Raw genomic sequence first — 23,756 nt, forward strand, 5'->3', positions numbered from 1 at the left:
AGCAGATAGCATTATGATGAGCAGGTGCCATCAATCAGAAAGAAGAGCCTAGACTGAGAAGCTGATCCTCCTTCAGCGGGTCCCATCTAAGACTAGAGCAGCTACTGTGCCACCAAAACCTTGGACTTGTTAGACAACTTAAATGCACAATATATAAATCCTATCAACCAGCAGAAAGCCATTTACCAAAACACATATGCAATCAGCACTCAGTGTCCTGGGCACTGTGCATCGCTTCTACCCTTCAAGCCAAATCTATTCAAAGACTGATTCTTTACACAATAAAGGGATTGATGTGCAAAACCTCTGATAAGTGGTCTGCTCCAAAAACAAGACGGAAAAGCAAAACTGCCGTGCAGTACAAAGTTACGCAGATTAACAGCTGAATATACGCATGCTGATATTTATACTTTGATTTATCACCAGTTTGTGTTCTATCCAAATGAAATTTAACAGATTTGTGACGAATAATGAGCGACAAAAACAGACGAACAGCAGAAACTAGAAACTAAAACATGCTTTAAAGCAATATAAAGATGAGCATCATTGGATCCCTTAAATGTTTTGGTGTCTTTACCTCACATTAAAATATCCATAAATTAAGTGAAGCTGAAGACGTTACACAGCCGTGTGGCTGCTTTGGCCTTTGTTTGCTGCCGATGCTTCTGTGGACGTTTTTCCTGACATGTGCACTGGGAAGGCCTCCAGTTAAAAGGATCTGCAGACCAGGCCCAGCCTTAATTGAATCTGGGTCTCCTCTCTGAGCTGGGAGAGGTAACCTTGCCATTCAGTGTGTGAGCACCGCCGCCCACGGTCAAATTAGCCCCAACACCAAACTCCCTGCCCTTCACACCTTCTGCGAGTGTCCTTCAGCTTCCTGGGTTTCCCCATCTCTGTCACTTCTATATGTGCTATCACACCAAGCAGCTAAACCTAAAGACATAAAAAAGGGACCGTAGATATTAAATGAGTTAGAGGGTTTCAGTGTGTCTGTAGATCTATGTGCAGTTTCAGCATTAAAGAACTTTAACAGTCATTTTCCTTCCTCTCTGCTACAGAGAAAGGCAAGAAGTCTTTTCACCAAATCTCCATCTCTTCATCCACGTCTCGCCCCGCCTATGTCGCAAAGCTTGCTTGTTCCCATGGGACACCTTAGCCTCCATTAAAGCCATCAGAGAAGGAAGATGGGGTTGAGGCTGAGAATTAACATCGGCAGAGGCCCTCCTGCGGCTCATCGATGATGTTTAAAAAGAAATATATGAAATAAATAAATACATAAAAGAGTGTAATATGAAAATCAATGGGCAAGCAGTGGGGGCTCTGGCCTGGCATTTGGAGTGAGGGACTCATAAAGCTGAGTACTGCAGGAGACTGATGGAAGGCAAAACACTTACTTTGTTTATTCTCTCTCCTCACCCCATCCCCTCCCCTCGCTGTCTGTATCCAGCTCTCACTCCCTCACTCTCCTCTCCCCCTCTGTCTGCAACAGTCGAGGACAGCTTTAATGCTCCTGACAATTTATGTGGACGGTTAAGAACGATGGAAATCAAATAGTTGAGTGTAGGCAAGGCCCAGTGAGTGGCCAATAAGAAAGAAACAACAGCTGATGATGGCAAAGAGGACCGTTACCTGCTGGAATGGCTCTTTAGGCTGGACCATTACTGTCAAGCAGCTGGCTCTTTTCTGAGTGCTCATATTATAGATTCATAACTGTGTCGGTGTCTGATAGGCTCTTTTTAACAGCGCACTGCAACAGCTTTTATTTCATCGAGTCCGGCTAATGTGCAGCAAGTACCAAATGTGTATCCTATAACACCAGGTTACTGCGTGACTGCTAAGATGACAAGTGCTGTGTGACGGGAAACGATGCCCTGTGTGCATCCTTTACAGAGCCGTGCTGCGGTTCAGGCTGGCTTGAAAATGGCTAACATGTGCGAGTTTAGTTAATTATGGGAAAAGGACATCGTGGATTTACTTTATGCACAAAAAGACAACACTTGAGTAACATCCCAGAGTCATATTTATATCTTCATAATCAGGTCTATAAGGAAAGAAAAAAAAGCAGCAGTAATGCATCCACTCATCCAGGGTCAGGTTGTGGGGGCAGCAGCCTAAGCAGCCCAGACCTTCCTTTCCCCAGCCACCTCCCCCCAGCTCATTCGGGAGGGGGAAACCGCAGAGGCGTTCCCAGGACAGAGTGTGTCCCGGGTTTACCTCGAGTCCTCCTCCCTGTGTTATGTGCCTGGAACACCTCGCCAACTAGTCGTCCTACTCAGACTCTCCGCCCTCTCTCTAAGACAGAGGCCACAGGCGAGTGTAGGGATGCAGACAGACCAGTAAAGTCAACAGCTCTGCTTTTACACTCAGCTTTCTTCACTACAGCGGGCCAGTACAACGCCCATGTTGCAGATGCAGCCCCAGTCTGCCCCATCAGATTTTTGGAAAAAAAGATCCGAGATATTTTAACTCCTCCACTTGGGGCAACAACTTGTCCCTGACCCGGAGTTGGCAATCCCCCCTTTTCCAGCTGAGAACCATGGAAGTCTTTAGCAGATCTGATAAACCTGGGTGCTGGTGTCCCATTAAAGGTCAAGTTCAGTGCATCCAGTCTAAACATACCATCATTGTGCTGCAGCCCAAACCCACGAAGCAGCAGATTTACTCTCATTCTGTCTTAAATCTACCTTCTTGCTTTTTCCTTACTACTCGTCATGCCCATTGGCTCTTGTATAGTAATAAAAAACTAAGCATTTCCATTTTGTCTTATCCAGCAATACAAATACTTGGAAGTTCTGCTACACTGAAAATACTGTATAGTAGTGCCATCGAGCAATCATGCTGACTGAACTGCGACTTTGCCAAAAACAGCCCAATACACTCAGTAATGTGCAAGACAAATATTGGCAGTATGGCGAACCCTCCAACAGGTCAGTGTTGCATCACATTATCAGACCTCACTAGTGTCCATCTCGCATCTTTGTTTACTCTGCCCACTTTCTGCCTTCACCTTATCGTGTTATCCATTTTCATTCCATTGATTTTTTCCTCTCCTTACCTTTCCCACCTTGGTGCATTTTCTTAATTATCCTATACATTCTGGAGGATGGGTTGCACAATTATATGCACAGAAACGCATGCACACGCGCGCACACAATTATGACAAATATTGCTGGATATTTGTTATGACTGGGCTGACTGAGCCATTAGTTATAGGAGGCAGTGCTGGGAAAGGGGAGGGACACAAATGTGTAATAATACCTCCACCATAGAATTTCAATCAGCCCGCCATGGCGTGTGTGAGCGCATTTGCCGCTTTGATCACACGAGCAGCCGACACCACAGCAGAGGACTCTGCTGCTGTAGAGCGGCACCACATCCATAAGGAGGTTTATGTTTTTGCTAATTCAGTGGGAGATTTAGCACTGATGCAGGTTTAATGTGCTTTAGTGAAAAATTCAAATTAAATGTTTTTCAGGAGTGCCGCTTGATTTGTGAAGCAGGGAATTGGCACAATCCAAAAATATTTCTATTGTGAAGAAAAAGCAGTCATGCACTTCTCAGTAAGCACTTTTATTTTTTATTTTTATTTATGCTCTTTATTTATGCTCCATTTTGACCTTTTATATTTTTTAATTAATTAAACATGCAGCACATCTGCAGCAAGTCGGGATTATTAAACCAAGAAGCAAAATGACTTTTTCCTGGATTTTGTAGATCTTTGTCATTACTCCTATAAACTTATTAGAATAAAGTGGAAAAGGCCGATGTTCTGGGGTCCACCTCCTCAAAAGTGAGACTTTGCAGGTTACGTAAAATGCATTCGCTCTTTAAATTCAAAAGCGTTTAGATCAGGGACCGGGCAGAGACTCCAATCCAGGCAATTGGACGGCTTCGGAAAATTATGTTAGAGAATTTATGAAGGAAAAATTATGAACACAAAGATGAGTGATAAATGCAGTAGGTTTTGGGAGGTACAGGGGAGAAAAGAAATAACTGGAATCATCTCGTAATGAACACATCAGTTGCAACTAGTTTTGAAGCCTTCAACCTGTGGATTTACTCCAACGCAGTGCCAACATTTGGCATTGTGTGTGGGTGTGTATAAATAACTGACTCATTTTCGTTGCATTATCATTTTCACTTTTTTGACAAAGCTTTAGGTTACTGTCATAACTGAGGATCTCCGAAGCATGAGTGAATATTTGGCGACAGGCTAATGGACCCTTGTGTATTTGCAGAAGCACGTTTACGTTTACGTTACAACCCGAATATCATCTGCATCAGGGCCCTTCACCTGTATGTTAAGACAGGCTTATTAAAGCTGGGTGTGTGGATTAGTTAAGATTACACTGGCTTAACAAAGATGCATGACATAACTAAACATTTGGTTTTTCCAGTTGGGGCATTTATGAACTGACAGGAGATGAGCAGTGTAGTGTAGCCTGCACCTCTTGAATAAATGGCTTAAGATGAGAAGCCAACATATTCTAAAAGCTAATGTCTACATGCTAATAGCTTTAGATTAGAACAAATGCACAAAGTGCTAATGTGGAAAATCTTCAAAGATTATTTACAGTTCTTTGCTGATCTACGCAGACATTCAGCAAAGTCGAGGTGTGCCATGGAGACAAATTCACCGTTTGGCCTCAATAAATAAATCAACATCCACCTCAGTTTAAGTCCACCCACTCCACTCACTACAATATCAAATCAATGCATCCTTGGAGAGACCATGTCATTACAAATCAGCTATACAGACTTGAAGCCACAGTGTGCCCTTTCCAGTTTTACACGAGCGGCGTGCTCTGCCCAGTTCTTGGAATATAAAAAAGTTAGATAAAAGGTAAATAAAATAAAACGTCTCAAAGGCCAAACTTCTCTCACACGAGACATCTGCAGGTCCCACGTGCAGGCTGCGTGCATGCGACTTGTGTGCACTCCAGCCACCAATTGTAGGCCACCCAGTCAGATATTTATTACTATTGATCTCGCTGGTCCTGGCTGAAGACTTTTGTTCTGCTGGCTCAAGGCTCTGACCTCAATTAAGTTATGAATTTCTATCCGATAGACTGATAGACTGGGAGTGCTTGGGCCCTGCCGTGGCCACGCTACCACGCTGGTTTAATTAGAATTAGCGGTGCTGCGAGTCGCCCTCGCTGCCTCATGGATCATGTTGTTTTAATATAAAGTAGAGGCGGAGGCAGAGAGGGATGGAGTGAAGGGGATGGTGGCATTGGCTGGGTGGGAGGGGAGAGTGATGAGGCGAGGGGAAAAGAGAGGCAGAGGGACAGGCAAAAAGCAAGTGAAAGAATGCGAGATGCAGTCATGGTGCTTAAAACTTTGGCTGCATTTTTCCTCCCATCACCTAAACTTAATGCTCACTTCCTGTTGCGCATTGAGGGCCTGTTGGGTTCACCTGCATGTCACCTGTCTGTCCTCTTTGTTAAACTAATCCTCCCTGTGTCACCTACGCTCTTAGTAATCCCAGTCTAAGGCCGACATTGTGAAAGTCTACCCCGACCATTCCTGCTAGTCTGGACCTAAGCCGTACCTTCTTAACTCCTCCTCCACGACTGAGTACGCCTTTTATAAATGTGTTTCCGTAGCAACCCAAAGGGTTGCTGGGAAGATTAAAGTGTTTGGGATTTCCACCTAAAAAAAACAAAAGTTGTCTGTGTGTGTGGGCGATGAGGCTTAGCCGTGGGTTTGAGATTACAGCATCTGGACAGCGAATGATCACACGTGGGGCCGTGTGGGACATATTCCCAAACTTCAAGGTGAACAAAAAGAAGAATTACCAAAGTCTTGATTGGGAACAATGTAACTGAATATCTGAAACTTGTTTGTCTTGCTTTGATTTATTTTTTCCAGATTAAAACTGAAGGAACCAAACTGAATCAATGAGGTAATATTATTGAGAGAACAGTGTTGTGGTAAAACAGTGAACGGTTACTGAGGATTTCTGTTGAACCTTTTAAAATACAAACCAGTCGGCTGACTGAAATGTTAAACCAGCTTGTGCTCAGAATGATTTCTTTTGACAACGCATGTGCGTTTGTGTTTAAATGTGTATTCATACACAGCAGCTGTAGAAGTACTTTGCTGTCTTTTATTTAGCAAAGTGTGTTATGAATTTCATCAAAAGACTATTTTAACACCTACAACTGGCAAGTATCAATTTTAGAACCAAGATCACGTAGGACCATTTTTCCCTTTCTCCCCATGGAGTAAGAAAGTCAAATCAGTTGGCAGATAATCAAATCTGCAAATGAAATAAAATATTTTAGTAAGGGACAAGATTGTTGACTATGGAGACTTTCTGGTATTCACGTATAGAGTTCTTTGACTAATCTCCTCTGAGCAGACTTTGGTTGACCAAAAGAGGGAACTGCAATCCCAGACCTCATGGCTACAGTTTGCTTTTTATTTATTTTACATTTAGAGACCAATGCACCGGGCGGGACGTCTCTGAACAACTAATCCACAAAGGGTTAAGTCAGCAGACTCGCCGCTAGCTTTCCAGATTGGTAATATGTTCTTTAATTGACAAAAAATGATTGATTCCAGTTTTTATCAAAGCATAATTCAGGTATTTGTAATACTAATTATATTTAACCTCCAAGGACCTGCGTCCACATATGTGGACCTCACATTTTGGGTTGTCTAGAACAAAATACAAAATTTTGCTCTACAACGCCTGATACCCACTTAGGACATCATGCTGCCACTGTTCTATCGAAATTTAAAGCGAATGTCCTCATGTGTGGATCTTTTTCCTCACAAACAAAAATCAAACGCACAGATTTACTCTGATTCTTCGTGGTTGTTTTCATTGATCAGGTCCCAATCAGCCCAAATGCAAAGAGAAATTAAAAATGCTGCCATGAAAGACTTCGGAGGTTAAACAAATTTACAATGAATTTTCTCCTGTTTGGATCAAGTTATCCCACTGTTGGGATGTAATGAAAGTCCTAAACTGCAATTTGCTAAATACTTATTTACCACCTTAGTATTTATATTAAAGTCTTTATTTCTCCTATTAAAATGCATTTGTCTTGCCACCAGTTGGTCTCGCTTGCTCCACTTGCTCTGGGTGTATTAGTCGAGGGATGCTGTGGAGGAGGAGCAGCGGGTTTTACTGCACCATAACCTGATCTACAGTTAGCAGGTGGCAGATCTGTGTATTCAAACACAGACAGCTACCTATTGTGGTCCCTCCCTGCCTTGATCCTGGATTAACTATCAAACGAGCCCTTAATGCAGGTTACCAGGGTTTGGGAACAATTCACTAAAACAATCAGTTGATTAATTTCAAACGATTTCCCCTCTTCTGCCAAGCAAATGATAATACTTTTGTTTTTAACTCCAAGCCCCCCTCCCCTTTTTTAATCAACAAATTAAGCATAAATCATGTTTGATCTTTATTTACTGGTTGCTCGGCAGTTGGTAGAGGTCGAGAAAGATTACTGGGCGCACTAATAGGCTACAAACAACCCAAACATGCCTCCGTTGCCCCTCGTGAACAACCTCTCACATTTCTTTTGTATTAAAAACACCCAAAACAAAGCAAATATGAACCATTAAAACTACTTGTTACATTTTTCATATTACCTCAGTGCAACAAAAATAATTCCCTTACTTTCTCCCCTCCTGAGTAAACCCCACGACCAACTAACAAAAGGATGTTCCAGCATGTTCTAATGGGAGGCATATTATTCTGTAAGCTTCACAAAGTGAGATAATTTGGCATTGCAACACAGTGGCATGATTTAGCCGACTATATTTTTCTCTGAGTCACCTCTTTGTCACCTCATAAATTTGCTTCCAGCAGCTCTGACACTGAGGTCCAGTTTCTTAATATTCAGCCTCCTGCAGACTGTCGGACGTGCTGCAGTACCTGAGAGGCGAGCAGGTGGAACATTCCCGGTGGCCTGAATACATGAATTCAGGCGAGTTCGCGATTGTGCCGAGATACAACATCCTGCCTCTGAAATATGTGTTTGTTTCTATACCCATCTTTCCACAAAGTAGATTTTTAAAGACTGAATGTGATCACTTTGAGTCATTCACTAACGCCATCTTCATTCCGTTTGATTCAGGAGGAAGAAGGAAACAAATAAAATATGAAATAAATTCAGTGTGCCCAAATTTAGCCGATCCATTAGGACGACCTGGGCAGAGATTGAGGTTTCCCCAGTTTGACTGCTGAAGCGTCTTCTCACTTAGATGTATTATTTTAAAGATGGATACATGACTGTTTTATTTATAAAAAACAAGCTTCCATCTATACATCAATCCTCTTCTGCTGTCATTATCCTGATATGCAGTAAATCATCAGTGAAGTGTTTTGCAGTTATCCTGCTGTTAAGTCTTTTATGAGCCATTTGACACAAATCTACCACCTCCCTGCGAGCATTCGAAACAAAAGAGCCACGCATGACCACAAAAGAGAAAGTCATTTGTGAAATGTCCTGATTATGTGGGTTGTGCAACGTAAAACAATTTGCCTGATTACTTCCAATTGATTCGTCCTTACAGTTAAAACCTCAGCGCGGGCTGTTGCACTGCACTGTGTCATGCCGCCGTGCAGGGGAACAGGAGTAATTTCTCCGATGTGCAGCTGAGCCAGCTTACCAAAGCTAAAGCCTCCTGGATGCTACTAAACCTCAGGGAGCCTAAACACTAGGCTAGCTACCAGCTAACTCAGTCTGCTAAAACCCTGAGGGATTTGTCTGTGGCACAAAGTGAATTAAAGGTGACCTTCTGAAAAGGACTGAGAGAAAAAGAAAGAGGGGAGTGGGGATGCAGGAGATGTCACCATTTTCTTTTAGTTTACTTGTCCATGTACAAACGAGTAGCCATGTCCTCATCCCACATAATGTCAAATTCTCTACATTATGACCACATGTTGTGTACAAGTCAACATAGAAATGCATTAGATCTGAGGTCATCCTGCAGTTTCTGCAGAGCTGTTTAATAAACCTCCCGCAGTGCGTTTGCTAACCAAGCTTTATTATTGTCAATAACTCAGAGGTTTCATTTCTTTAATGTTAAAACAACTCCTGTGATGATGATGATGATGGCATGAAGACTAGTCTAATATTAAATGATCACAAAGATTCAGAACTTGAGCGTGAAGTAGAATTCTCACATCACATAGTAACTGTGGTGATGTTTAGGCAGCATTTGACTTTGAAGGAGATTTTTACTATCAAGACACTTCCTTATTTTATATATTCTAAAGAAAAAGTGTTACTCGCCTGAATGTTGATTTCTGCTTTGTGCTGTAGTAATAAAGACACCATCTCCTTGTGGCCTCTGTCACAGGCCCAGTGCAGGAGAGCCCGGCCCTGCAAAAATAAGAAATAAGATAACATCAAAGACATGCAGGGATGACCAAACTTCCAAAGGCAAGATGTGTTTAAACTAGCGTGATGCTCTCAGTGTCGTGTCTGGTCAGACCAAATCAAGCAGGCTTGATACAAAGACACCTCGTCACCTCTCCTCCTTCTCTACCTCAAAGAAAAAAAAAAAAATAAGCCAATCGAGCTTTACAACAGGTTATGAATGCCCAATCAGAAATCAGAGCCTTTGGACCGGTCCATAATGAGCAGAGTATAAAGTGATGAGACATGTGGACTCTGTGCATACAAGTGTTTGTATGAGGCCAAACTTGTACGCAGTTGAAGCAAAGTCCAAAGACTTCAAGGCAAATTGCAGAATGCTGCAAAGGTTGATTGATGCGACGCTGTGCACAAAACATGAGTGGCCTCCCTTCTCTCCCTCCCTTTCTCACACTCATGCACCATCCTCTCCTTAGGTCCAAGATCCTGCTCTAATAAAACCACACAACCTCATTTTTCAGTGAGGCCAATTAGGTAAAGCTAACTCTCCAAGTCCAATTCTGTTGCTTAAATTATATTGATCACCACGGCTGCATGTTAAAATGGATACTCGTAAGCTGGGCTGGAATACCAATAAGTTGGCCTCTCTCTCCCGCTCTCAGGTGTGCTTCTGCTGACTGTTGCCCACATTTTCACTGAAGACCAAAGTGTGCAGATTCCAGGGGGACATTACAAACTCTGCAACTCCATAGGAGTATTTGTGCAGATCATCGTGGCAGCACTGGATATTTATGGATATTTAAGTTCTGTCATAAACACAATATGAATATTTGAGTTAAATAATGAGCAGAGGTCATCGTCACAGTTACTGCTGGCTCAGCCCAGATCTCGACTTAAGACTAGAGGTGATCGATTGTTTGCTCTTGTCGCACCTGTGCTGTGGAACAATCTCCCGATTGGCATCCGGGCATCTGATTCTATTCATTCTTTTAAATCACAGCTTAAAACATATCTTTTTAAACTTGCCTTCTCCACTTTTTAATTGCTGGTTTGTTTGTTTGGTTGCTGTGACCTATTGACCTCTTGTATTAATTCCCTCCTATCTTTCTATTGGTTGTCTTTTTTTATGGTGGTACAGCTTTTATCTTGCTATTACCATGTGCTGTAGTCATTCTTATTGGTAGCTTTTATCTATGAACATAACTTGTTATTTTTATTTATCCGTTATCAATGTTTGAACCTTTTATTGTTTTATGTAAAGCACTTTGGTATGCCCAAGGCTTTTAAATGTGCTCTATAAATAAAGATTGTTGTTGTTGTTGTTAAATTGTGGCCAAAAGTCAAAATTACCATCAACAAAAAACAAAACAATTAAATTTTAAATTTCATTATTTTTCCCCAGAAACCTCAAAGCGATACCTTTGATCATGGCTAATATATTACTATTGAAGAAGGTAACCCGCATTTGTGCTGGCGCTCTGCTCTGATAGGTCAAAGTGGGTTAAATTCCTGACCAGTGTGGAGACTGTAAGTGCACCTCTGCAAAAAATTAAAAAGACATTAGCAAAGGAAGAAGAGACAAAAAAAAAAAAAATGCATATATTTGCTTAAGTCGTCCATCTCATCCTCTTTTATACACTTAGTCCCAATAAACACCTATTGCATATTTGAGTACACAAACCACAGCATCCAAAACATTTACCCCACCGTCCCAGCAGCTAACACAGAGCTACACAAGATATTGAGATTCAGCTGCAGAGATTGTGAAGGAGCCTTTAGTGTTTCCTAGAAGACAAATATGCTGTACGCTGGTTATTTGTTGAGAGCAGAGTAGAGCTTTTGTCCACTCAAACATGCTCTGAAGCATGCTCACACTACAAGTATCTCCAAATGTAACACTACCTCTTAATGTGGTGAAAATCTAACTATAAATTACATTCTCAGCTCCCCGTTGCCACATAAAAAGTTCTCCAATTCCCGACACGCTGACTCAGACTCAACTGTAATTTAGATAAATACTGCTGGATGAAAAAAAAAAAAATCTTCCTATTTTATATAAACACGACTATAATACGTTCACAGATGCAGCTTTTAAATATGGAGCTTTTTTATTATATTCAAAGCCATTCTTAATGCAGTCCGCTCTACATCTACAGATGTTCTGGATCAGAACTGAAGCACAAACACCACATGTGATCTGTTGGGGTAATCGTCATTTATTCATCCAAACCGTAAATAGTTGTCAGCTGGTTTGGTTCAACTATGATCTGAACGTGTTACATAAATAAAAACTAGGGGGGCATTTTTCTATCTAGTAATAAATTTTCACTGAATTTTATCAGAAAGGGAGAACATTCATGTCCCAACAGCTTCTGACAGGATGAGCTCGCCTCACACGTTCTAATGCATTTTTTAATTTCTGCCTTAGAGTCTGAGCTCTAAGGCAGAGCTTTTGTTTGTTGGTTGCTACTAGAAATGTGTAACACAGGTGGGTATTTGATCACTGCCCCAAACAGTGAGTGCTGGGAAGACCGCCTTTCTGTCTCTGAGCCACAGATGCAAATGATCGCTGCTCGCCAATAGAAAACTTCACTACTGCCCTCTCCTGTCCAGCAAGCTGAATTACAGCTAAGAGGCCAACAATGGCTGGGGACACAAAGCATTCTCACTGAGGTCCTTCAGCCATCTGGCCTTTGACTGTGAACTCACCAGCCGACTGCCTGTTTATCTGCATAGCGGCTGTGATGAAAGAGGCTGGGAGTGAGCCATTTGGCCTGGATGCTAACCAATCAAGGACAGATGAATGGAGTTCAGGGTCAATCCAGAAAACACCTCCTGATGCTAATAGCCGCTCATACAATTTACGCATTTCAGTCAGAGCAGCGATTCCCACGTGTGGCCACAGATCACTGAAACCATTATGTAACGACGGCTGCGTGAGCTGCATGAGCCGTTCCCCCGGTGACCTGTATTTTTCATGATACGGGTCTGATCGCTTTTACCTTCCCCTCCCACACAAGGGGTCAGAGCCATGCAGCTGTTGCAGATTCAACAGACACGTCAGCCATACAATGAAGTTCTTCCTGACTCTGGGCTCTGATTTTAATTTGCTACTATAGGCCTGTCCTCCTGCATTATGTATGAAAACTACAGTTCTGTCAAGTAACACTTTGTCAAGTCAATCATGCAACCAGTGGAGTGTGACTGAGCTTTGCAGATACCTCTTCATCCCTTATATTGACGTCCACGTTCTGGGAGGTGATGGCGTTGGTGATGTATTCGATGTTATTGTCTCTGCAGTAGTCAAAGATGTTCTTATCCTCTTCCCTGAGAACATGGGGGGGAAATGAACAGCTATCAGTTACCATAATATTTATAATTATTAAAATGGTTTTACTTTAACTGAGATTTCGGCAGGTTTCTGGAAACAAATGTTGCCCTTTAGCACCACAAACCAAAATCCATTCATTTTTTGGAAAGATTGAACTGAAACTATGTCCATGGGCAAAAAGCTTTTCATTAGCAGATTGTGTAGCTCATCATGCGGTCCTTCAAAATGGAAAGTGCAGGTACACCACACAAGCAACACGTTGTCACATTAGTGGTAATGGTAGCAGCTAGCATAGTGAAGCAACCACAGACGTAACAGATAACATCTCTCATAGAAAAGCAGCAGCCACGCGTCCCAGATCCCTCGGGAGCACCGGCGTATGACACATGCACACAGAGAGCCATCCCACCTCTAATTATCTCTCTGTGTCTCTAATCACCTCTTGGCATTGGGGACAGGAGTGCATGCTGGGAGAGAAGAGGGTGCAGTGGTGGAGGAGGGATGTTGGGTGAGGGGGAGAGAAGGGGCAAAATCTCATTTAGAGCTTTACGCCTTCCCTTTCCTCTGCCCATGCCGGCCATTCAGATTAATTCAATTTAGTGCTCTATTGTTCGACAGGAAACCCTGCAAACCTGCTGCTTTACCGCTCCCACACAGTCAGTCATCCCCAAGGCAAATCCCCCACTTCCTGTTTCCGACGCCAGCGTGCTCTGCTGCACTGGGCCTCAAAAGTCCCAGAGCGCGAGCGCGCACACGCCATTTTGGGACATTTCACCTGCTGTACCTCCTGAGCAACAGCTGCCTCCGAGTTAGACCCAGTCAGGTATCGTCTTATACAACCAAAGCAGTCTTCTGTTAGAAATGTGAAGCAGATTTGGTTGAATTCAAGCACAAAAGCAACTTGAGTGTCAGAAACAATTTTTACGTTCAAAGTTGTCACATTTGGCACAGAGGAGATGACGAGCTCAGCGTTTTAAAGAATGAGGCAGCTGCCTGGACCGACCACACAGGAAACAGGACAACCCTAGCAAACAAAGCTCCTCTCTTTGAGCATCCTCACTATCGGACAGGTTTCGCACGTTTTACCATGAAATCGGGCAGCTAAAGACCGTTTAGCATCCAATCAGACTGATTCTGACATTTGTGCTCTCCTCTGTGGCGTCCTAAAATTCCAGGCTGCAGTTAATGTATGAAAACAGCCACAGTATCACAATCTTGATACCAGAGATCCAGCGCACACTAAAGATCCTGCACAGCAAACATCAGGGAGATAAATCTCACTTGCCATCAACACAATCTACGCTTCGAGTTCGTTCCCACTCCGACACAGCAAAACACAAAGGAAGTTGTATCTGCAGTTTGCTCTTTAATGCTCCTCTGCACTTCCTTTTCTTCCTCCCTTTCTCGTGCCCTTGCCTCCCATCACCTCCCTCTTCTCATCAGCCTTTGGTGAATTATGAATAACTCATTACACTTTTATCACAGACAGGTTATGTATGAGCACATTCATTTGCATAGCCCTGATTACCACTGCTATGTTTATTCATGAGACACCAAGCTGGGCTCCACCTACTTCCTTGTCTGATGGCCACGCTGACCCCAAATGTCCCTGATGTGTGGCCGCCATCCGTCTCCCCCGGCAACTAATCAATAGGGCGACTCATCAGTCTTTCGTCGATGGTCGACGGGGCTTGCTTGACATATATAAAGCACAAGCGACCCCTGCATGTGCGCATGCAGATCGCTAAAGGGTTAGATTGGGGTTATTAAAAACGTAAATAAAAAAGCTCACGAAGGAAGGAAAACACACAATTTTTCGTTTTGATCCTTTCCATTAACACTGAAAACACACACACACACACACACAGGCTATAAACAAACTAATGATTAATGTGGGTCCTATAAACGACATGACATCAACAGCGCCGCAAAGCATGCTGGGAAGGTCACAGGCTACTCTGTCATCACTGGGGTACCAATGGTTTTGTGTTTGTGTGTAAGAGCGTTACGTGCTCACATGTGTGTGTCCAGTCTGGTGTACTGGCAGATATGTCCTTCATCCATCAGGCTAAACTGGTCACAGTGGTGGAGAACACTCATCTACCTGGCCTGAGCTTCACTGATCAACACCATGGCCACACCATTCATCAAACAAACACACACATACACCTACACAATCTGTCATCACATTCCCTGCAGGGCCCTGGTCGATCCCCTCGACGAGGCCGAGTTCCACGGAAGTATGAGAAACTCGAATAACTCAGCTTCGGCTTCCAGCAGAGCGTTCGGACAACAAAGCCTCCATTGTTTATCCCAATCCTTTTTCAGGGTGGGGGAGAGAATTACAAGTGTAGCATTCAAAGGCTCCTCAATCACACAGTGATCAGCTCAGTAGTCCAGGGATATCGCTAATCAATCCTGCTTTTGTCGATGCACGCTTCACACACGTCTACAAACACACACGCGCTCCGAAGTCGAGATGAGCAGCGAGCAATGCAATTAACTGTCTGGTTAACAGGTGCTTAGCTGTTTAATATGGAGAGGATCCGCGTGTTTCTGTGTGAGCACAAGGAAATTGAAATGCAGCAGAGCAGTGAGTGTGACAGTTCTGGCAGGTTGTGCAAGGACCTGGATGAAAACCTGCAGCGACGTATAGTGAAGACTGTATGTTTAGGCGTGCACAAGTGTGCAGATTTTTGCCTTCCTGGTTCCCACGGGAGGCATCGTTGCTATTGGATATCACCAAGAGGAGCGCTGTTCTGGGAACCCTGCTTCACCCTCCTCGCTCTGCTGTACCCAGGTCGTCTTCATCACCCCCACCCCGACGCAAAAAAATGAAAAAAATAAATCCATAATTAAAAAGGGGAGCCCGCCTCTTCCCAAGACCGTGCATACTAATCACATGCAGCCATTTATGATGAAAACCTGCAGGAATCACACATCTCATTTTCATCTCCAATAGAGCTCTTTTTCATTGAAATGAGGATGAGCTTTTTAAGCTTGAGCAGGTCTGCCAGGCAAGAGTAAATGGAGAATGTGTTTCATTAACATAAATCAGAACTGGATGACGTCTCTGGGCCTGAACTGCAGTTATGGTCTGTTGAATATAATCAAATACTGCATCAACAATGCCAGACTTAGACCGACCTGAGCATTAAATAAGCGGCGATTCACAATTGGAGGAAAAAGATGAGTCTGTTCAAGCTTGTGTTAAGATGTCAGTAGATTTCATTTCTGAGATATCCAGATACCTGATCATCTCTTCTTGGTATAGGGAACTGACTGCTGCTCCGAAGCCTGTTCTCCTTTCCGCTCCTCGTCTTTCCTGTAACAACAGTGAGAAATGCAACATCAACAGTGAAGGCCACACGTGCTGGCTGTGGCTGAAGCCACACAACAATAAATGCAGTAAACCCAGAGCATGCATATTTGGTGCACATACACAAACACATATTTAACCACCTACATCACACTCATTTATTTGGTATTGCTGAAGGACATTAAGTTATCATTGGTGTGTTTACATATTTACAACAAATCTTAATTGACTTCTTTTTTGCTTGTTTTACCAGTGATGGTGGTCTGTTCAGCGGCAGAGATCTGCTGGTACCAAACAGCTGCTGTGAAAAGTAGCCAATTAAATACAGGTGTTTTGGAACATGTTGATTGGGACATACCAAGTGTTGCCACATCAAGGGGGGGGGGGTGGTTTCTGTTAATTTAAACTATTAAACTGACTCTTTGTTGTGCTTTTTGATATTAGATAGTGTGTCAGAGTTTGTTCTCCCCACGTGTCTAAATTGTGCTGATGAGCCAGCTGCTGTCTCTCAGCTCAGTGTTTGGTTTGTTTGTGATTATTAAAGCCCAACGCTTAACCAGCTCAGTTCCTCAGGTATGGTAGCAGCGGTGGGATCAGTCACCTCAGGACACAGGCCTTTTTCAACAAACCAGTTTTTTCTTTCTAACTTTGACTCCCTTCCTGTACTTCTTCTGAGACTTGCACTGTGGAGATAAGAGACTAGAATAGGTGAGGATCACACAGCTAGTGAAAAGCATGTGGAGACCTGAGCTTCTAATATGGCTGATGATGAGGGAGAAGATATCAAAGAGATAAAAGTGAAGGAACTGGCTGGGAGGCTTGCAAACCTTCATGGGACAGCATGTAGCAGTAACACTGAAATGCAGACTTGCACGTCGACCGACCCAGACCCACTGGAAGCTCCTGATGACGGAGATCACCGTCACAGGTCCAGCTACATCCCACCAGAAGTTAACTTCAGAGTCAGGTCAGTAACTCTTCTGAGCCAATATTACAAACATAAACTGAAGATGGTATTGAGCATTTCCTTGTTACCTTTGGGAGAATTGCAGCTGCCTGGACATGATCACATTCAGACTGGTTCTTCTGCCTCATTCGTCTACCTATAATGTTAAGGCCCCAATGTGCCTCAGTTTATATGAATGTTTATCAACTTTCATTTTCAGTTTCCTTCATATTTATCCTGATTAGAACCTCGGGGGGCTTTCTGGGAGGGTAAAGGAGTTGTGTGGGGAAATGGATTCAGCCTAAAAGTGAAAGAGTGCAGTGAAGTAATTAAGGAACAATAGTTAGGAATGTTCTAATCCTAAAACAGCCGCTGAAGCTGCCATGCTTGCTGACGTCTTTGTGGAAACCCAAAGGAAGGGACAGCCACTGAGTAAGACTTTTGATGAGTATGTCTGCAGGCCAGTATCATCACACCATCGCATTGGATGCGTCGGAGACTTGGGGTTCAGTATCTTTCCCAAGGATACTTTGGCATGCACACTGGAGCATCCAGGAATCTCACCATCAACCTTCCAATTGATAGATGAGCTCCTCTGCGTCCTGAGCTACAGACACCCTGATAGGAATACCAATAAGTTACTATTGTTGCCATAAGGTCACACTAAGTCCAACAAAACTGACCCAAATGTGTTTTTAAAACAGAAATGTTGTTTGGGGGGCAATAAACCTCCAAAAAAAACCTGTTGTGCAGTCAGAGCTTTTGCCAAGCACCCAGCCTTCTCTAGCTTAGTTTACCAGCCTTGGGTTTCTTCTCCAGTGACAGCGGGATGGGCCCAATACAAACGTTTTGGGCCCATCGATTCTCTATAAAGCAGGCTCCTACCTCTAATCTTTGAGAATCTAAAGCTGGCAAACAGTTCAGATGGTGTAAATCTGAAACGACTCTTTGGGGGCTTCAGACATGACCTCACTGCTAATAAATGGCCAACAAAATGTGCAACAGTTTTAAATGCATCATGTCTTAATTTTGTGACTATTGTTAATCTTCTGTTTTCATGTGATCCCACATTACATTCAGCTCAGCCAAGACTTTATTACCCAGACTATTCTTTGTGGGCCAACCTTGACTCACAAAAGAGCCCACACAAATCTGATTTCAGAAAATAGGCAGAGTGGGGAGAACATGACAAGCGAAGCAAAACCGTGCGTGCACTTTTGGGACAACCTAATTCACTTCAGAAACTCGGAATATTCGCTGATGCACTGGCCCTGCTCCTCTGCAGTATAATGCAATATAAAGGCAGTGTCTGCTCAACAATTGAGACAGGAACAGAGGTCAAACTGTGGCTATTATTCTCTCCCCTGCTTCTCTGTCTATGCACTTCTACTTACACCATTTAACTGTGCTTCCAAAAGAATAGCTGCTGCCATGCTATGGCGCTTTGTTAACACTAATAGAATCAGGTTCTTTACAGGCAGGGTAGCGGTGCTTTTGCTGGGCCCACCCCTGGTATTGTGTGGCTTAGGGCAGAGTCAGCGAGTATTGCCCCACAGCTTGGTGGAAGAGAAACGTGTCAGGATGGGAGACGTGGTTGACAGTGATGCTATTTGGGAGACACAAATGAATGGATGGGGGGGGGGAGCAGCAAAGTGAATGGAAGACTGGGAGGGGAAATGGGGAAAAAGAGCAAGAAGCACAGACTGCCTTTAAAAATGAATGTTTCAGTGTTCCTTTGCTTTGCAGCCAAGTTGTAGCTGTGCAAATGTGACTGTGTGCCCATCCCTCTGAGTAAAGAGTGCACGCTCTCATGTTCACATGTGCTCTGTGTATCACGAACACGGCAAACCAGAGTCATGATGCGGTGTAAATGAGAACAGAATCAACGATCTGCATGTCTCAAACATATATTTTAGTCACAATCCAATATAGAAAACATTGACATTTTTAAACTGAGACATTCTTCTATTTTGTGTAAAATAAGAGCTCATTTTGAATCAGATGGCAGTAACATGTCTCAGAGTTTGAGGAGTGCAACATAAGACTGGAAAAGTGAGCAGTATTTAAAAGAAACAGCTGGAGGAACATTTTATTGCATGCCTGTGACCTTCAGGTGCACGAGTCTGTCATTAAAGTCACTGCATGGGCTCAGGAACAGTTACAGAAATAAAATGTTCACCATGTCATCCACAAACGCAGGTCAGAGCTCTATCATACGAAGAACATGTGAACATGATCCAGCCGTCTTCTCCGGGCCAAAGGTCATTTAAAATTGTCTGAAACAAAGTGTAAAACTGTTTTGTGGTGAGATTGATCAAAACTTTATGGAAAACATGAACACGCTGTCCTCTGGACTAAAGAGGAGCAGGACCAAAATCCTGCATCTGTGATTGTAACGGGTGCCTTTGTGCCTCTGGAACATGATCGTTTCAGGATTTCAGTACTGATGAGTGCTTTGAACATCTGGAAAGGCTGAAAGAAGCTCATCTAGAAGCTCCCATCCAGATGAGCTTCTTTCAGGGACGGCCGTGCATATTTCTGGAAGATGATGCTGATCTAAGAAGAGTCCAGGTGCTGAAGAGGTCTGCCTATAGTCAAGATGTTTCCCAAACTGAAAACATTTGGAGCTTCATGAGATGAAGAATATGACAAAGACCCAGGACCGCTGAGCAGCTAGAATCTTATATCAGACACGAGTGAGACAAAGCGCACCAGCTGAGCAGACGCCTTTCAACCACAACCTGGGACCCTTTGCTGAGAGTCTTCCCCTGCTCGCTCTCCCCCTTTTTCTAGTCTACTCTTCACTGCTGAACTGTTTAAAAAAAGAAGCCAAAAAACAAACGAACAAACAAACAGAACGAAAGAATGGGACAACGTCCTCTCCCTAAAGTCCAGCAGCCGGTCTCCTCAGTTTGCAGATGTTTACACACTGTTGTTAAAAGAGGATATGTAATATATCTGTAGATATCAATATCTAACAGTGACTTTAATAGATTATCAGAGAGTGTAAACACTTCCCTTTGTGACTAAACTGTGACACTGGAGCTCACTCACTGCTGCTACAAACTTTATCATTCCAACTTTTAGATGATCTATAAAACAAAGTATAAAAATAAGTGTTTTATCAGTATGACGATTATACTCCATTACTGCAAACCATCCAAGGTTGGTGTTGAAACCTAATGTTGTCCCAAAGAGCAACCCGTTTATGGCACAGCTAAGAAAAGAGTGTGTAGAGATGTAAACAGTCACTATACAAATTAGCACATCCCAACAGCCTTAATATGAACATTTAAATAATTACTATTCCAAAATATCAGCCACTGAGGAAACCTGCGCAAAATTTTCATTTTTCTTTCTAAATGTGCAGAAAATGAGCAGCAACACGGTTTCAACAAAATGACAGTGTGACAGTGACACCTCCTGGTGAACACCGGGTACTTCACGGATGGTTCTGTTCTATATCTGTCATGCTTTTTGTCCTAATTTCAGACATCTTACCTTTAAAGCTCTGTTTTAGTTCATGTACATTTCCAGAATTTGTTATCAGGTGTATAAGGTCAGAAATTGACAAGAACCAGGAAGAAACAGAATGACACTGTCGTTCCTTATGTGGTAACTCTGAATTTTCTCTATGCATAAACATCACAGTGCACTTCTGATCCAGCAACACCCTCAGACAAACCTGGTTCACCCCCGAACACAAGCTAAACAGCGTAGTGTACCATGTGAGGAGTGCTCGGACCATAAGAGAAACAACACCCCACAGACGCATGGCACAACAAGAAAGCCGCCTCATAAGGACAAGACGCAGCTGTCCACCTTCTCTTGAAGGGGAAAGGATGCTCTTCAATGATGCCAATGTTCAGATTTTTCACAGATTATTTGAGAAAGGAGCCCATCTATGTCCACTGTGACTGACCCCTGGTGACAATGACCCACGCCTTTTTTTTCCACACCTGGGCTCACGGGATCACTACCACCTCCAAGAGGGCAGCCTCTTCTAGAGGTCAGACACCTGAAACTCTCAAATCTCTTGTTTTAGAACAGAAGAAGCCTCTTGGATGGGAGGAGAAACATCTTCAAGAAGCAAAGAGTTCAGTTGCCTTCTTTTCAAACACTTCAGACTACCGTGACCTGGATGACTGAGAAATTACACATTTTCTGGTTATAGACTAATGTCTGTAAAGTGACGAGAACCAGAAACTCTTTCTACATATAATCAAAAACAAGACCATAAAGTCATAAGGAGCATGATGAATGGCAACACTAACACTGACATTCAACATTCTCTACTAAAGGACCATCTTCCATAAAATCAAATTATTACTACGAAGAAAACTGTTGCAGTAAAGGCTGAGCTGAAAGCAAACGAAGTGTTATAAATGTATAATTAATGTTTTATAATCTGTTATCATAAGATCCATTGTAATAAAAGTGTTAATTTGATCTCTTTATAAACTTACTGGTGTGACCCTCCACAACAGTCACAACATTAACCCACCTCTGCATCGGTTTAGAAGCAAAATGTGGATTAAAAATAAATTCTCAGGAATTACCTTCGTGCTGCCTTCAGGGTCTAAGATGTTGACACAGGAAATATACTCTTGCATTGCTTGTTCCTGATCCATGTCTCCAAGCTGCTTCCAGGCTTGCCTGTTATGATATCACAATTACCAAAGTAATCACTGTTAAAGCTTTTCACACGCCGTGAACTAAAACATGAAAATAGAAATATTAGATTCACTGACTTTGGGGGAATCATTTTAATACTTTGCAAGAGGATGGGCTGTTTGTGAACAGTGGTTTGTTTTAAGTAGCAGAAACATTTTTCTTCATCAAGCATCTGAACGTGGATCCCTGAGCCTGGTTCTGCCAGAGGTTCCTGTTTAAAAGGGACTTTTTCCTTTCCAGTGTTGCCAAGTGCTCGTTCGTAGGGGGTCGTCTGATTGTTGGACTTTTCTTTTTATTATTGAAGGTTCTTTGCCTTACAATGAGGCGACTGGTGCCATTTAAGTAAAAGTGAATTGAATTGACTTACTTGACCTATAAGGCTTTAAAATATGTGCAAAGTGAAATCTGGGCTACTTACCATTTTCTTTGTCCTTCAAAGTCAAAGAAACCAGGTTTTGGTGTATTGCACTTCCCCACTTTGACCTATAGATACAAAATCACATTACATATCTGATTTAATGTCGCCTGCAGCTGTGAGCCTGACTCGATTAAATACCAGAGGAGTCACGTAAATGCTGAGATTCATGGCGTGTGGGGGGTGTCCCGTCTAAAGCAGCGTGGTGCAACTACTTGAAGGCTCGAGTGTGGCCGACACACGCAGTGACATTAATCGTACAATCACCTGTTTGTAGCGAGCGTACAGGTACAGCAGCTGGTCCCTGCTGGCCGTCTGTATCAAGTCTTTTACGCGGTCGGCGGCAGACTCGAACTCGCGCTCCAGCTCTTCTCCCTCCAGCCGGTCCCCCACCTCCATGGCGCTGCAGTCAAATTTACTCAAACCCAAGTCCGAATCCGAGTCCGAGCCTGCTCCACCGAGGGGCTCTCCTGTGTCGGGCCGGGCTGGATCCGTACCTGAGCCCGTCGCGGTGTCCGGAGAGGACGACGGCGAACCAGAAGCCATTGTTATTATTGTTTATAGCGTCTCAAACGACGGGAGCCGCGGATCTCCGTGAGAAACGCGGAGAAGCGTACGGAGAGCAGCTGCCTGTTATTTATATTATGTCTGCAAAGTGTTTCAGCAAAGACTTGGATTTTAATCCGTTATCGTAGCAAATCCGCGACAGTCGGATCTATTTCTGCCGTTGGTCCGTGGCTGGTACTGTCAATTTAAAAGCGCCGGTAAAAAATCGCTGTTAGTAAGAAAGGTTCCGACTCTGGTGCGAGTAAACACGCGAACACGCGCTTTTCTGTATATTTGTTATGAATGATTAAACAAACACTAAATATTGTCTAAATGAAAATAAAATGTTTGAGTTTTTTCTGGTTGCTGTGTACATGTCACGTTATCGTAGGTCAGCTGACACCGAATAATATATATTAGCTGGCTAACTTAAGCGCTAAAGTAGCTTGCAGTGGGTTTGTTGATACTTTGGGTGGAAAAATGTTTCTTGAAATCTCCTCAAGGTGGATCAAAATGGGATGGTACTTTTTGTTTTCGCCGTTTCATTTGACAAGATGTCTAGTCGAGTTTATTTCCTAGTTCTTAAGTAATAATAAGACACACCTCAGCCTTTCCTCGTTGTCTTTTTGGCAGCCGCTATTACACAGAGATCATTTCCAATGGTCCTTCAGCTGCAGGGCCAAATGTTTCTATCAGGTACCGTGTCAGGTCTTTCCTGGACTTTTTCCCCTTCTTGCCACTTATTGTCCTATATTTGTCCAGTTTCCTCCGTTTTTTCTTCCTCCTTAAAAAACAAAACAAAACAAAAAGCATGCTGCTCACCATGCTGAGATATGCAACGTTTTTAGGAATCACCTTGTTGGTACCTAGTCCAGTCTGAGTCCAGATATCCGTCAAACTGTGTGAGCTTAGACATTTTTCACAAGTTCCCCTAAAAAAACAAATAGAACAAAATGTGTTTTGTGGCAGACTGTTAGTAACAAAGTGGCTAAAAATGAGGGTCTGGAAACTTGGAAGAAAAATACAAGGGTTGGACAGCCCGTCCATTCACTGTATACTCCATCACAGACATTTCTAGAACATTTTAGTGTGTGATGTGTGCATGCGATGGGTTCTGTTCTATAAGGGACTCTCATTATCCTAAAATGAGGATAACTACAGACAAGAAGGTAATAGCTTAA

General features: G+C 43.0%; 1 protein-coding gene across 1 annotated transcript in view; it reads right to left on the bottom strand.

Annotated features, from left to right (window-relative positions):
- Window positions 1–22,788, bottom strand: part of acbd6 (acyl-CoA binding domain containing 6) — a 29,599-nt gene extending 6,811 nt beyond the window's left edge. The window contains exons 1-6 of the mRNA XM_005945919.3: window positions 22,297–22,788; window positions 22,033–22,097; window positions 21,500–21,596; window positions 15,927–16,000; window positions 12,566–12,671; window positions 9,261–9,350 (exon numbers count right to left, since the gene is read on the bottom strand). Of these exons, the coding sequence (XP_005945981.1) occupies window positions 9,261–9,350; window positions 12,566–12,671; window positions 15,927–16,000; window positions 21,500–21,596; window positions 22,033–22,097; window positions 22,297–22,575 (711 nt within the window). The 5' untranslated portion in view covers window positions 22,576–22,788. The remainder of the gene's footprint in view (window positions 1–9,260; window positions 9,351–12,565; window positions 12,672–15,926; window positions 16,001–21,499; window positions 21,597–22,032; window positions 22,098–22,296) is intronic.
- Window positions 22,789–23,756: the final 968 nt, after the last annotated feature.

This window comes from Haplochromis burtoni, unplaced genomic scaffold, assembly GCF_018398535.1.
Source record: "Haplochromis burtoni strain Fernald_Lab_line unplaced genomic scaffold, NCSU_Asbu1 Contig_466, whole genome shotgun sequence".
Classification (NCBI taxonomy): Eukaryota; Metazoa; Chordata; class Actinopteri; order Cichliformes; family Cichlidae; genus Haplochromis; species Haplochromis burtoni.